The sequence below is a fragment of the Trachymyrmex cornetzi genome, unplaced genomic scaffold (genome assembly GCF_001594075.2).
Source record: "Trachymyrmex cornetzi isolate Tcor2-1 unplaced genomic scaffold, Tcor1.1 scaffold246, whole genome shotgun sequence".
In the NCBI taxonomy this organism is placed as follows: domain Eukaryota; kingdom Metazoa; phylum Arthropoda; class Insecta; order Hymenoptera; family Formicidae; genus Trachymyrmex; species Trachymyrmex cornetzi.
In genome coordinates, this window is record NW_017297123.1 from 409,753 (window position 1) to 423,467 (window position 13,715).

Genomic DNA, 13,715 nt, shown 5'->3' on the forward strand with positions numbered 1-13,715 from the left:
CGGCAGAGGTTCGCTCTAAGTAAGGAGTTTTGAAAAACTGTGCTCTGTTCGCGAAGGCCCTCCTTTTATATTCGCTAGTTAGGAGTGCCGTGTGCAAGTCTAGTGTGTGGGATTAGGCTTATCTAAGATTTTGATTAAGGGTATCGGTTGTGAAAAGGGATACTGGGATATGTGTCTTAGATGATTCTTCGTCATCGACCATTTGCCGGATGTTTGATAGTCATAGAGCCATACTTGTCATATATTAAGGACAACCGCTGTTTCGGTTATAATCCTTAACGACTGTGCCCGAGTGGATAAAAAAAGGGGGCGAACGTTAATCGGCTCGCAGCTATTGAAACTTCCTATGACAAATACAGTTGGTCTACTGGTGTTACTTGTTAATGACCCTTATGGTGATGACGAAGGTTCGAAGAAAAGAACAGTGGAGTTTGGACGTAACACTGTTAAAAAGTACAAAATTAATTAAAAAATTTAATATTAATATGAAATTCAAATATAATCTAATAATAGTGTTGTGCCGCTGTACGGCACGATCCGGGATCTACACAGAACTCGAGAAATGGTTTTATAAAAAAAAACACTTTCACGTAGCAGTTAGCAACTAAATTAAATATCTTTTATTTTCACCAAACACAAGTTGTATTGATTTACAATCACAAGTCACTTATCGTATTCGCGTTGCGATATATTTACTGTAATAATTCGGACATCGCGATGCGACGCGTTATGTTTATTAACTTGACCGATTTTCTGACCGCCGACCGCAGAAGGGGTCGCACTTATATTCTATATTTTGGGGGTCAGCCTTGGGCTGTCCGCGTTGCTTCGTCAGCGTTCCGCTTATCGGACGAGGCCAGTATTCCTACAACATCTGAGTCTGCATTTCTCAGGGTCTTCTTTTATATTAATTGATCCTGTTTACTTTGTTTTAAGTAATATGATTTCGTAAATTGTTAGAGTATCGTTTTGGCACGTTTCGTAGCGCAATTGTCACTTGTACAACTTAGCACTCGTGACAATAGAATTACAAAATACGAAGCAAAGAGTAAAATTAAAAAAGTAATCTAATATTCTAAGAAATGCAAACTGAATTAATTAGTAGTAATAAAAAAAAATTGTGTGATGTACAATTACAAAGTGAAATATATATATTTAATTTAGTAACGGCTGAAATAATAATAAATTTTTATGTTCTTTTTAACAGATATGAATTATTTTAATTTACAACTGATAACCGGAAGCATATATTGTTACCTATTACAATGTTCACATAACTTCCAACTCATACTGAGCGAATTTTATTATATTTACTACTGTGAGTTTTATTATATTTTTGCTTGCGATTGAGAGCGAATTGTAATTTTTATATATTTTAACTTAGTAATATTTACACCGTTCTATTTTTGTGTATTTAACATTGGTAATGATCCAACAGGGATCGAAACGTTTGTTTGTGTTATATTGTTTATTGCCGGCAAATTAAAGTTTTATATTCTGACTAAATGACATATTTATACCGTGATTTTTTAAAATTTCTATTTCTAACGACTAATTCTTAGGTTCGTAGCCCCTTTTTTTTCATTTTAATAATAAATACCTTATAATTGTGTGTCGGTATAATTTAAAAATCGTCTGTTCTTAGACAATACGATGAGAGTGAAATCATCATTCTTCTAATATGTTCAGAGATAATGTGAAATAGACATACTTCGGTAAGAAGGTTGAAATGGTAAACACTTATCATAGATAATCATAGAATTATATTTGACATTTGTCATAAAAAGACATTCTCAGGAAGGTTCCTGAACTTCTATTCAAATCATCATCTTTGCTATAAAAAAGGCACAATTATCAGCTTCATAGATAAAATTATCCTATTATCACATCCATGGTTCCAACAAAAAAATTTAATAGATGCTATCCATGTTTTCCTAAATAAATGTTATCCTTTATCTTTTATTTTTTCTACAATTGAACAAAGATTAAAGTTCCATATACATAATAAACATATTACACGTAATTTACAAGTGAAAGACAATTTTTTTACGGTTCCTTACGTCAAATCTATCTCAGAAAGTTTTCTTTCTATTTCCAGTATGTTTCATTGTAAACTAGCCTTTACCATCCCTAACACATTAAAGAGTCGTATTAAGAGAGGAAAAGATAAGTTAGATTTTCTATCTAACCAGAACGTTGTATATAAAATTTCTTGTGATGATTGTGAGACGAACTATGTTGGTCAAACTAAAAGAAAATTGAGTACGAGATTGCATAAACATATATCTGATATTAGGAAGAATACTGGTTCTCCTACTGTCATAACTGATAATCGTATCAATTTTGACCACAATTTTAGATGGAATGATGTGAAAATTTTAGATTGCGAATCTTCTTATAACAAAAGATTGGCGTCTAAAATAATTCACATTAAAAGACAGAAATAAGGTCTTAATAAAAAGAATGATACTGAATCATTACCTGAATGTTACTCACAAATTATTCAATCTCTTTCTCCTTCTTAACTGCTTTCCTTCTTTTCTTACTTCCCCTCTTCCCACTTTCTTTTCCCTCTCTTACCAGGGTATATGTACCCTTTCCTTTCTAGTTTACCATTTCAACTTGCTTACCGAAGTATGCCTATTTCACATTGTCTCTGAACATATTAGAGGGATGACGATTTCACTCTCATCGCATTGTCTAAGAATAGACGATTTTTATATTATACCAACACACAATTATAAGGTATTTATTATCAGTTATTTCAGCCGTTACTAAATTAAATATATATATTTCACTTTGTAATTGTACATCACACAATTTTTTTTTATTACTATTAATTAATTCAGTTTGCATTTCTTAGAATATTAGATTATTTTTTTAATAACTCACATATACGGTCTAAAAATAAAAATATTGTTTAGATTACGTCGCCTGAAAGAAAGTCGTTATTTCCTTAGTGTACCGATTATTGCGAAGAATATTACTAAGGCCTCGGTGGTCTAAAGGCTTAAGACGCTCGCGCGGTATGCAAGAGATCCGGGTTCAAGTCCCGGCCGAGGTAATATTTTTCGCAATAAATTTATTAACAGTTTTAATATACTAACATCTTTATAATATATGATGCTTGATCAATAGCATCAAATTATTAAAATGCTTGTCAATTTAATTTGCGATTATTAGAGTAGTTTTAATTGCGTTTATTTAGTCCGGAAAAACAATTCGGCGCGCAATTTGTGTGTGTGTGTGAAAAAGCTACAATATGGTATATATGCAAGTACATATATAGTATATATTAGTAATTCAAGATTGAATTATTTTAAAAAAGCAACGAAGATCCAGCTTCGACCGTAATAGGTATTTAAATTTCTAGTATTGATTGTGTTTCTCACATATACGGTCTAAAAATGAAAATATTATTTACTTTTTTAATTTTATTCTTTGCTTCGTATTTTGTATTTCTATTATTATATTACATTTGAATTTTTTTATATTAGTATTATATTTTTAAATTAATTTTGTACTTTTTAACAGATACAATTATGTTTAATCTACATAAAATAACCAGAAGTATACATTGTTACCGATTACAACGTTTTTATAATTTTTACTTCATACTGAGTGAGGTTGATTATATTAATAACTGTGAGTTTTATTATATTAATGTTTGCGATTGAGAGCGAATTGTAATTTTTATATATCTTAACTTGATAATATTTCCACTGTTTTATTTTCGTACTTTAACATTGATAATGATCCAACAGGGATCGAAACGTTTGTTTGTTTGTTGTTTTATTGTTTATTGCCGGCAAATTAAAGTTTTGTATTATAACTAAATGACATGTTTTATTTTTTACTGTTCAAAAATTTTAATTTATAACGACTAACTCTTAGGGTCGTAGCCCTTTTTCTTTCGGTTTTTTTACATTTATTGAGCCTTTTAATCTTTAATAGTAATAAGGCTCAATAAATTTAAAAAAATTGAAAGGTAAAGGACTACGACCCTAAGAGTTAGTTGTGTTATAAATTAAAATTTTTGAAAATTACTTTTTTAGTAACTGTAATTGTAACGAGTTAAGTTTTAATCTCGATTACTTGAAACCGTAACTAGTTACTTTTGAAAGAAAAAAACTGTAACCGGTTATTTTACAAAGTAATTTTCTCAACCCTAGTATTTTCATAGAGATATACGACCTTGAGTATACATAAGAGTATACACAAATATAATAAGGGAAGAAAGAATTGTCGGCAACAACAAAGTGACATTTTAAAAGCATCAACTTCAAGAGAGGATGTAATATAAAAAAATGGCCCTGGAATAGATGACTGTGTAAGTTGAAAAATAAATTGGTAAATCTTTAGATTAAGGAATCCTTCTCCAATGACCTTGACCTTGTCAACTTGACAGGGTCAAGGTCATAACCGTGAATAATCTCCAACAAGTTTTAGTCGTCGCTCGTCCTCCGTTAAAAAGTTATTATCAAAAGAAGTTTAAAAATATAACGTCTCATTGCAACACAATTTAGGTTATTATATCCCCATGTATCATGGTTAGATTAGGGTTTATACATCCACGGGTACATAATAACCTAACTCTTTTTTTTTGGTAAAGCGGGGGAAATATCTACGCATACCCTCGGCCCGCTGGAACGGAACCCAGGCTTATGTGGGACTTGCACCTACTGAAACCCCCGTTTGTGTCCTTCATTGGCCTATTGGTGAGGGCGCCCTGGGCACGCGTGCAACATTCTTCCAGGACGGCCTCGGGCCTCCCGACCTGACTAAGATCGCCTGTGCTCGGAAAGGCATTACTGGACCACAGGCGAGGAGGGAACACCAGCCCTCTCACCTTGTTCTCACTCGTTGTTGTGAGGGGGAGCATAGCCAACCCTGAGTTCTCGCTCAGGACCGACCCCCTCGCTCGGCGGAGGTGTGGTACCGACCCTTGCCGGGCTCACATCTCAGGGGTGCATAGTAGTACTTAATATCGTATATGTATAGCAGAAATACCATAATACGTTATTTTTGAAACTTTTGTTATTAATAACTTTTTAACGAAGGATGAGCGACGGCTAAAACTTGTTGGAGGTTACTCAGGATCATGATCTTGATAATATATATCAAGGTCAAGGTCATTGGGGGAGGGGGAGGGTCTCCTAATCTAAAGATTTACTAATAAATTTTTCAATTTAGTTTAAACTGCACTTGAAACTTTAAACGCGTTTTTTTCAACTACGTTTTTCAAATCAGTAACCACGATATCTCAAAAATCACTGCGCTGATCAATCTGAAATTTTTCGTGCTTTTCTTAGGCATGTATATCTAATCTTTAATCGATCGATTTTTTTTTCCAAAGCGTACTTTTTTTAATGGACGAAAAATATCCGTTTTTTTTTCATGAAAATTGAAATTTCAACTTTGAACAGCCGCCATTTTGTTGTAATTCAATTTTTTGAAGTATCGATCGATTAAAGACTATAAATTGATATATTAACTAAATCTTTCGGTCTAGCTAGATCTTAATGCTTGTATGATTCTTATGTGAATTTATATACTATATGTGTAGTCCCCAGAAACGCGCGCCGAAATGATTTTTCGATCTTAAAACGCTAATTCTATTAAACTACTGCAGTAATATCACGAATTAAATTGACTAATAATTTAACAAATTTTGATGCTTATTCGCATTTTCGAAATGATCTTAATAATGTTAAATGACATATTAAAATCTGTAAATAATTAATTCTTATTGCGAAAAATATTACCTCGGCCGGGAGTCGAATCTGGATCTTTGCAATCATTTGCCTCGGTAGTCTAAAGGTTTAAGACGCTCGCACGGAATACGTCACCGCAATACGCGTTTTGGAAAACAGCTTTCCGGACACTAGCTATAACTTATTTATTTATTAATATTTGTACATAAAAAAAAATGAAAACTTGTCAAAGTAGATTCTTTAGAATATAAAACCTTTCAAATGTGCATATACTTTTTTGAAAAAATTCACGAAAATTCGTCTTTTTTTAGCCTGCTATATATAACAAGGTATACCCCCTTAAAAAATCTAAACTTCAAATAAAAATTCCGAAAAAATTTTGTAAATTTAATTGCATCAAAATGGACATTTTTATCTCTGAGATTTTTTTTGTTTAAATCAATAATTTTTTAGATAAAAAACGTTTAAACTTGGAAAATGATTACTTTTATGATTTTTTTCTCAGAAACTAGTTATCCAATCAGTATGAATAAAAAACGAAAATATTCGGCCAATCTTAAACTATATCAAAAATTTTATTTTATTTTGATTTGTACTGTTATTGATAGTGAAAACTTTATTATTTAAGGCGCCGCAGACGCGTCTTCATTATAATAAAGTTCTTAATAACAATACAGATCAAAGTAAAATAAAATTCTTGTTATAGTTTAAGATTGGCCGAATATATTCGTTTTTTATTCATACTGATTGGACGACTAGTATAATGGTAGTAATTTTTTCAAGTTTAGACATTTTTTATCTCAAAACTTATTGATTTAAACAAAAATGTCTTGGAGACAGAAATGTCCATTTTGATCCAGTTAAGCTTGCAGAATTTTTTCGAAATTTTTATTCGAAGTTTAGATTTTTTAAACAAATTATTTGTAAATATTCAATGACAACATAAAAAAATAAAGTGTATATATGTTTTTCCGCAGAATAATATGTGGAATCGAATTAAATCATTTTCAGTCATTCAGAACGTTGAATGGTCGGTTAGTGCACTTTCTAAGTTACTTTTTAGGGGTAAACCGCTCACCTATAAACCTTTAGATTACCGAGTCTAGATAGGACCTCGGTAATCTAAAGGCTATTTGATTATTCATAGTTTTTTTGTCAATTATTGAGAAGAGCTGCTATTAGATTATTGGGAAAACTATTCAGATAATTATTGGAAAAATTAATTGTGTTACTGCTAAAATGAATATTAATGTTTAGCATCATATTCCAGAATATCACGACAAACTTATGATAAAAAAGGTTTTTTCCTGAAATCGGGATCTAATCTCACGATGCCAGCTGTCACCCAAAGCTGTACCTCATCTAGTGTTGCTCGACCTCTGCGATCGTATGGAAACTGCTCCTTCGATGATCCATGAATCTTGAATGTTTATAGATGTATAACTGTATTATATCTAGTCAATAGATATTGTCAAAAATTCACGTATACAGGGTGCGGCACCAAAATCCGGACAAATCGAACAATTTCTTTAAACAAAATGTTTTTGATGAAAAATTAAATATTAAAAAAAATCCTTTTACATGGCACTTGGGGGATCCCTATAGAGCATAATTATTCGATATATCCCCCATTAGCTTTAATTATGGCCTCTATTTTCTGTCTGAAGCGTTCACACGCACGCTGCAATGTAGCGCTGTCCATGCCGACGAATGCTGCCTTAATAACGGTCCTTAATGACGTCACGTTGGGATGCCCAGACTTGTTAGTGACCCTTTCAACTACGCTCCATACATAGTAATCCAGGGGATTTAAATCTGGGCTGTTGGGAGCCCTTTTGACGACTGCGGGGTTCCTCGCGGTGCGTTCTTTCGAGTGAATCTTCCTCGCTGGCATACTAGAATCTTCATTGGACTGTTCTGAAGCCGTATATTTTGCCACAATGTCATAAACAGTTAATCTCGGGTATCCAAAAAACCGAATTATTTCAGTTGTTGAGCTCCCAGCGCGAAGGCCTTCGATGATCGCGGATCTTCGGTTATACTCTGCACTTTTCAACATCGCGGCCATTTTGATAATATAACTGTTTACTACAAACATCAAGTTTTCTTGGACGCCAACAACAACCACTGGCGGAAGCACAATATAGCGAAAAATTTAAATTGAAATTTGTCCGGATTTTGATGCCGTACCCTGTAGTTAAAATATAGATATATGTGAGTAGTATGTGGGCAGCCATGGAGCGTCAAAACAAACCCCCACCACTCCACCCCTGGCGTCAAAACAAACCCCCTCTTCCCCCTAGACGTCAAAACAAATCCCCCCTCCACTCCCCCCTAGACGACTAGAGAGGCCTGTCTGGAAGAAGGGAGCGCTCTGAGTGGTTGATGACGCGAGGGTGGAGTAATGAGGTAATTAAGTGGCGCGTTTTGATTGGGTCGCTCCATGGCTGCCCATGCTATGATTGGTTCGCTCCATGGCTGCCCGCGCTACGATTGGTGAAGGAGACGTCGCGTTGAGTGAGAGTGAAAGTGAAAATGTAAAGCCATCAAGTCCGAGAAAATGGCGGAGATGGAGAAAATCGGGGGAAATAGCCCCAGAGACAGGTTTTTGCTGGGGAGATGAGGGAGAAAGGTACAAGCATCGGAGATGAATGCGGATACATTTTATGACCCTTCGCTTTTTTTCTCACCTCGGCAACACGTCCGTGCTAGGTTAAACGCATTGGAGAGAGTCTTCCTTTATTACTTATTTATTTTTTCTACTATTTATGGTTGTGCGACCGATTTTTTTATCTGGAAGGACAGGAGGAAAACAGGAATGGCCAAGTTCGTGCCTGTTTGTAATAGAGTTGGGTTGATTTACTCGGTTTAGTAGATAAATTCTTTTTTTGCACTTTATGTTAGCCTTATTAGTCTTATTTCGAATAATGACAAAAGTTTTTATTAATCTAGTTCTGACAAAAATATGAAAAAGAAGATGTCGGTTGGAAAGGAATGAGAAAATAATTAAGAAAATAACAGATGTGGCGTACAGTAACAAAATTGAAAAAAGGCGTTTATTGATAAAACAACGTTGTTACATAAAATAGTTCTTTTGCGAATAATCATTTCTTTTACATTTTACATTTTAAAAACATGATTGGACACAACGTCATACAGTATGAGGTTTGTCGAATTTATGTTTACAATGAAGAAAAATTTTATAAAATAACTGTGCGATTAATCGGTCATTGCGTTTACAATCAGAAGTAAACAGACTAAGAAACTGGCTAAGATTATAGCCACTACACATAAAATATAGAAATACACAGCAGTATTGTCCGCAAGTTTGAGAAAGTATTCCCTGCAGTATCGATGTATTCCAGCGATACGTGGTGGAGTTTCGACGAAGTCGTAAGAGGAATCTTGAGTCCAAGGGTGGCAAGCCGTAGCTATCGAAATACGTTCCGTGTTAGTCGATGTAGAAGGCGACCCAGTGCTGGCCAGGACGATTGTGATCGTCTGTGTTAGCGACAATGGCAGTCGACCTCGTCCACACCCTCGGCAGTCGGTCGGCTGAATAGACCTCCGCATGTAGGACACTGAGATGATGTAAGGCGTTTAAAACTTCCAGTGAATTCATTTTTCGGCGTAGGTGAGCGTGAGAGAGGAAATGTATGCGTAAATTCAGAATTTACCTCTTTTACCAGTACGTGCGTTGTAGAGTTCTCAAAAATACTAGACGTTTGCGAAACGCTAGTGTTAGTTTTATCTCTATCAGTCGTCGAGTCGAATTTCGGAAGATCTTTTTTCTCCTCAGCTATCGTTTGTTCGTCCTCACTTTGGTTCGCCTTTTCTGTCACGATATTTTTCCTCCACGCTTCTATGTTGCGAAATATATCATTTTTCTGATTTTTAAATTAAATTGAAAAATTTCCGCTGTTTGTTTTTTCGCTCCCGACGTCGCTCTCGCTGCAATTTTCTGAGGAATGACTATCATAGCTCGAATTGCTGCTATTTCGTATAGCTAGCCAACGTTTCAATTTGTAAGCGTTGCGTAAGACGCAATGTAATTCAACGTTGGTTCGAAATCCGTGGTGCGTGCAACGTTGTCCGCAACCTCCGAAATCTGGCAGATTTTTGAAAGCCAAAGAAATTCCTTTCAGGTTATATACGTTTCTGGAGAATAGATTACTTAGATAACGTGACTTCTCTTGTCCTCTGCTATAGATGTAGCGTGCGTGTCGTGTAATAGCAAATGTATCGTAAAGTATATAGGATTAACGTCTCCGTCGAACCATTCGATTCCGTGATAATTTCGTGTAAGCCAGTTGTTTTCTCGTCTTACTCTCTCGGGTAAATCGCCAAATGGATAAAGCGATCTCGTAATTCAGTGTCCGGGGTGATCGTCGCATTAATCGCAAGAACCGCGATTTCTTTCGGAATAAAGTTGTCTTCGACATCGCGAAAACCTTGTATGTCGATGACTATATCCATTATATATTCGAATTTTCGCTACTTTTTTTATGTCACGAAACGTCAGCGTCGGTGTCACAAACAAGACTGAAGCTTTTTTTGTCATCTCACGTGGAATTAGATTAGAAATAATGTGTAGTAGGGGGAAAATAATTTTCTCACGAAAGGCGTAGAGCTAATCGGAAAAGTCGACAATGACTTGATGCGAGGAGTCGATTTTTAAAACGTTATCGAACTCGGCATAGACCATACAATTAATAGTCACGGAAAGAGCTTTTTCGAGTCTCACATCTAATCGTATGCTTCCGTATTTCACGAGATTCCTGCACGAATGTCCTGCACAATTAGCGGATAGATCCGGAGTAAGATCTAAAGCGAAAAGAGTGTAGCCATTGGCGTAATCATCTCTGCTTATAGAATTACCCTCGTTCAGAAAGTGAATGCCAGTTCCCGAGAATATTGTGTGATAAGCTTCAACGTAGAGCGGCTCGTCTTTCGAAAAATTTGGCTGTAATGGCCTACTGGGAATTTGCATACCATCGGCGTACAGCGAAAAGAAATTTAGTCTGTAATTTTTGAAATTAAACGGGTTTAATTTTCTGTTGCCCCGTTAAACGCCTTGTTATCGACAAAGCCGACTATTATTCGTTTTGGCAACTGTCCGAGTATTGTATTGTCTATCGATTCTCCCACTACACCGGCGTGTATCGTGAATGTTTTAACTTCGACTCTTGTAAGGGGGTACTTGGCGGTAGTTTTACTCAGCATTCTAGCGTGTGTGAGTAGCTCACTTGGACTTATTGCTCTTCTTACGAGTAGACTGGTATCGAGAATACGTATTTTTGATATCGTTTTACTCTCCATAAGGCAAAATGAAACTTTCGATCGTACATGCCTCATTCTAACTTCCAATCCGTTCATTAAAAATTTATCTTGATTAAAAACGTCGCAGTGAAGGAGGCTTATGAGATCTAGCGCGCGATTTCCTTGAATGTATTGCGCGCGTCTCTCGAGCGCCGTATTTGGATTTGACGCGTCTAACGTGTCGTCCATGTGGCCGGGAATATCCGCGTCACATAGGCAAGAGGTTAGATGGGAAGTTTTGCGTGTGAAGTATAATTTAATGACGCCTCGATGTACGCACGGTAAGCGTAAGCGTTGTTTGGCGGCGACACGAGTTTTTGATTGAAATATACGTCGAACGAAAATATACGTTTGGTTGAACATGAAATGCAGTAAAAGTTGTGCATCCCTAGGCAGCGAGGGAAGTCGACCTCGCTTCTTAGGGTAAAAAGTCGTGCGCTTCTAAGCATGGTGGAGGTGTGTGATGGATCTCGCTTTGCATAGAAAGTCGAACACCCCTAGGCAAATAGGAAGAGTATGAGGTGGATCTGTCTAAAATTTACTACTGAAATTATAATTTAACTCTTTATATCTCCGAAACTATAAGAGATCATCCCATAGTTGTTAAGGCAAAGTTATTTGACAGCATATGTCATGGTTAAGATAATTGGAGCTGGGTCCCCTAATGTCAAGGTTTATCATATTCAGATATAACAGTATATAAAGATGTGTAAGAAATAATTTTACTTTGATTATTTTTTTGTTTTTTAAAAAGCTATTTGATACTTTAAAATTGTGAAATGAAGTAGTACAATATAATAAAATTTCAATTTCTTGTGATTCATGTTATTTTGAACGTATTTTTTAAATGGATTTATAATATAACATCCTTTTCTCGAAATTATTTCTTAAACTCTAACTCAAAATCTTTTTACATTATAAAATAGTATATTTATTTTTTATTTCTTTTCGTAATAATATTTAATATGATTATATATAGAGAGCTCTCCAGCACATTTGCAAGGCTTTGTCATTTAGTAGACGAAACAACATCTGAAATGGATACCGAACTGAAAACTATAGGAAATACTTTAGCAGTATTGGAAAAAGCAGCAGCCAAGGCAAAGCATCTTCGAAACGAAGCCAACTTTTTAATAAATGAACTTGATACGTTTGATGCAGCTTATTTAAAACCATTAAATTAAATTAATAATGTGTTGTATACATATTTAAAATTGCATAAATAATGTTTTGAAGAAATAATTATATGTGATGTAATTGTTTAAAATATCTAATATTTTAGTTTTTAGTTTAGAAATAATAATTAAAGTCTTATATGACAATTGAATTATAGACACGAAATATGCATAAATATAGATTTATATTCTATCTCATAAATTACTGCGGTTATCTATGTGTACATGAAAAATATGATTTTTATATCACATAAGTCGAATAAGAGAAATGGACAATTGTATTTAAATTTATGATAAATATGAGACACGATCTCTTAAAAAGTACTAAATGTTTATACCTAATAAAAACTCTAGACTTAATGTGCAGGAAAATTAATTTCTTACAATAAATTATGTCAAATAACTTATTTTTATTAATATTAGCAATGATTTTTTTTCAATAGGTAATTATAATGTAATTATTATGTAACAAATTCAAATAAATTAAAAGCAAATTTATATATATGCATATTTTTTATTTTTAAAAGTAATATATCAAAGATTGTCCTATTAAGTTTTCCTTTAACGAGACTCAGATAAATTATGCTTATCTCATCTTAGATTTACAGGTTATATCAGTCTTATGTATTAAAAAAGAGAAAGCATATAAAACATACATAAAAAGCTGGAAACATAGAAAAACGTAAGCAGTAAGCTTGAATTGACTATTCACGGTAGAGAACGTAACACAACCTTACATTTTCTAACTTCATATGTATGTTTTATTTATGCTTCTTATTGTTTTACGCTTTTGTATGTGCTATGGATTATAAATTTATCTTTTTATTAGACTGTATGTTTACTGAAAAATGTATGTAATTGTAAAAGTACGAATAAATATAATCAACTGTTACATATGAGCAATGACTTTATGGTTTAATAAGTTTAATAAATGAAACCACGTATTTTTATAAATTTATTCGTATGTATACGTCCATACACTTTGCAAATATATATTACTAATTATTAGACTGCCGATTTCTATGTAAATACACCTTTTTAAGAGATATGCAAGAAGATAAAATTGAAATGAAATTACATGTAAGAATATTCTAAAAATATACACTGGAACTTCCATAACTTCTACTACGCGGGGCCGTGAGAAGTTAGAGAGATTCTCTCTATTCTTACATTAGGAGTGTAGCATTAAAAAGAAATAGTATTACATATAGTGAGAACGTTTGCACAGATGTCAACACAACATAATCTATATTAACATTGAAAATTTTTATACACAACATCATGTGGGTATACATACTAAGGGGGTGATCCCGATTGACCACGGTTCGATTGGACACCACCAATCACAGCGACCAGTGCTTAGGAGCTTTGTAGTCTCAAGCGCTGTGAGTGGCTCGTGTCCAATTGAGCCGTGTCCAACTGGGTGCCACCCCATACTAAGTAGAAAGTTTAAAGGGCGAATGAGAGTCAGAATATACAAACGAATTTCTTAAATTATCATAACCAA

At 34.3% G+C, this 13,715-nt stretch overlaps 1 protein-coding gene across 2 annotated transcripts in view; it reads left to right on the forward strand.

The window, feature by feature from the left end:
• Marf (Mitochondrial assembly regulatory factor) overlaps positions 1-12,217 on the forward strand; it is a 249,086-nt gene extending 236,869 nt beyond the window's left edge. For both annotated transcript variants that reach the window (XM_018507698.1, XM_018507699.1), the window contains one exon: positions 12,013-12,217. In XM_018507698.1, the coding sequence (XP_018363200.1) occupies positions 12,013-12,217 (205 nt within the window). The remainder of the gene's footprint in view (positions 1-12,012) is intronic.
• Positions 12,218-13,715: the final 1,498 nt, after the last annotated feature.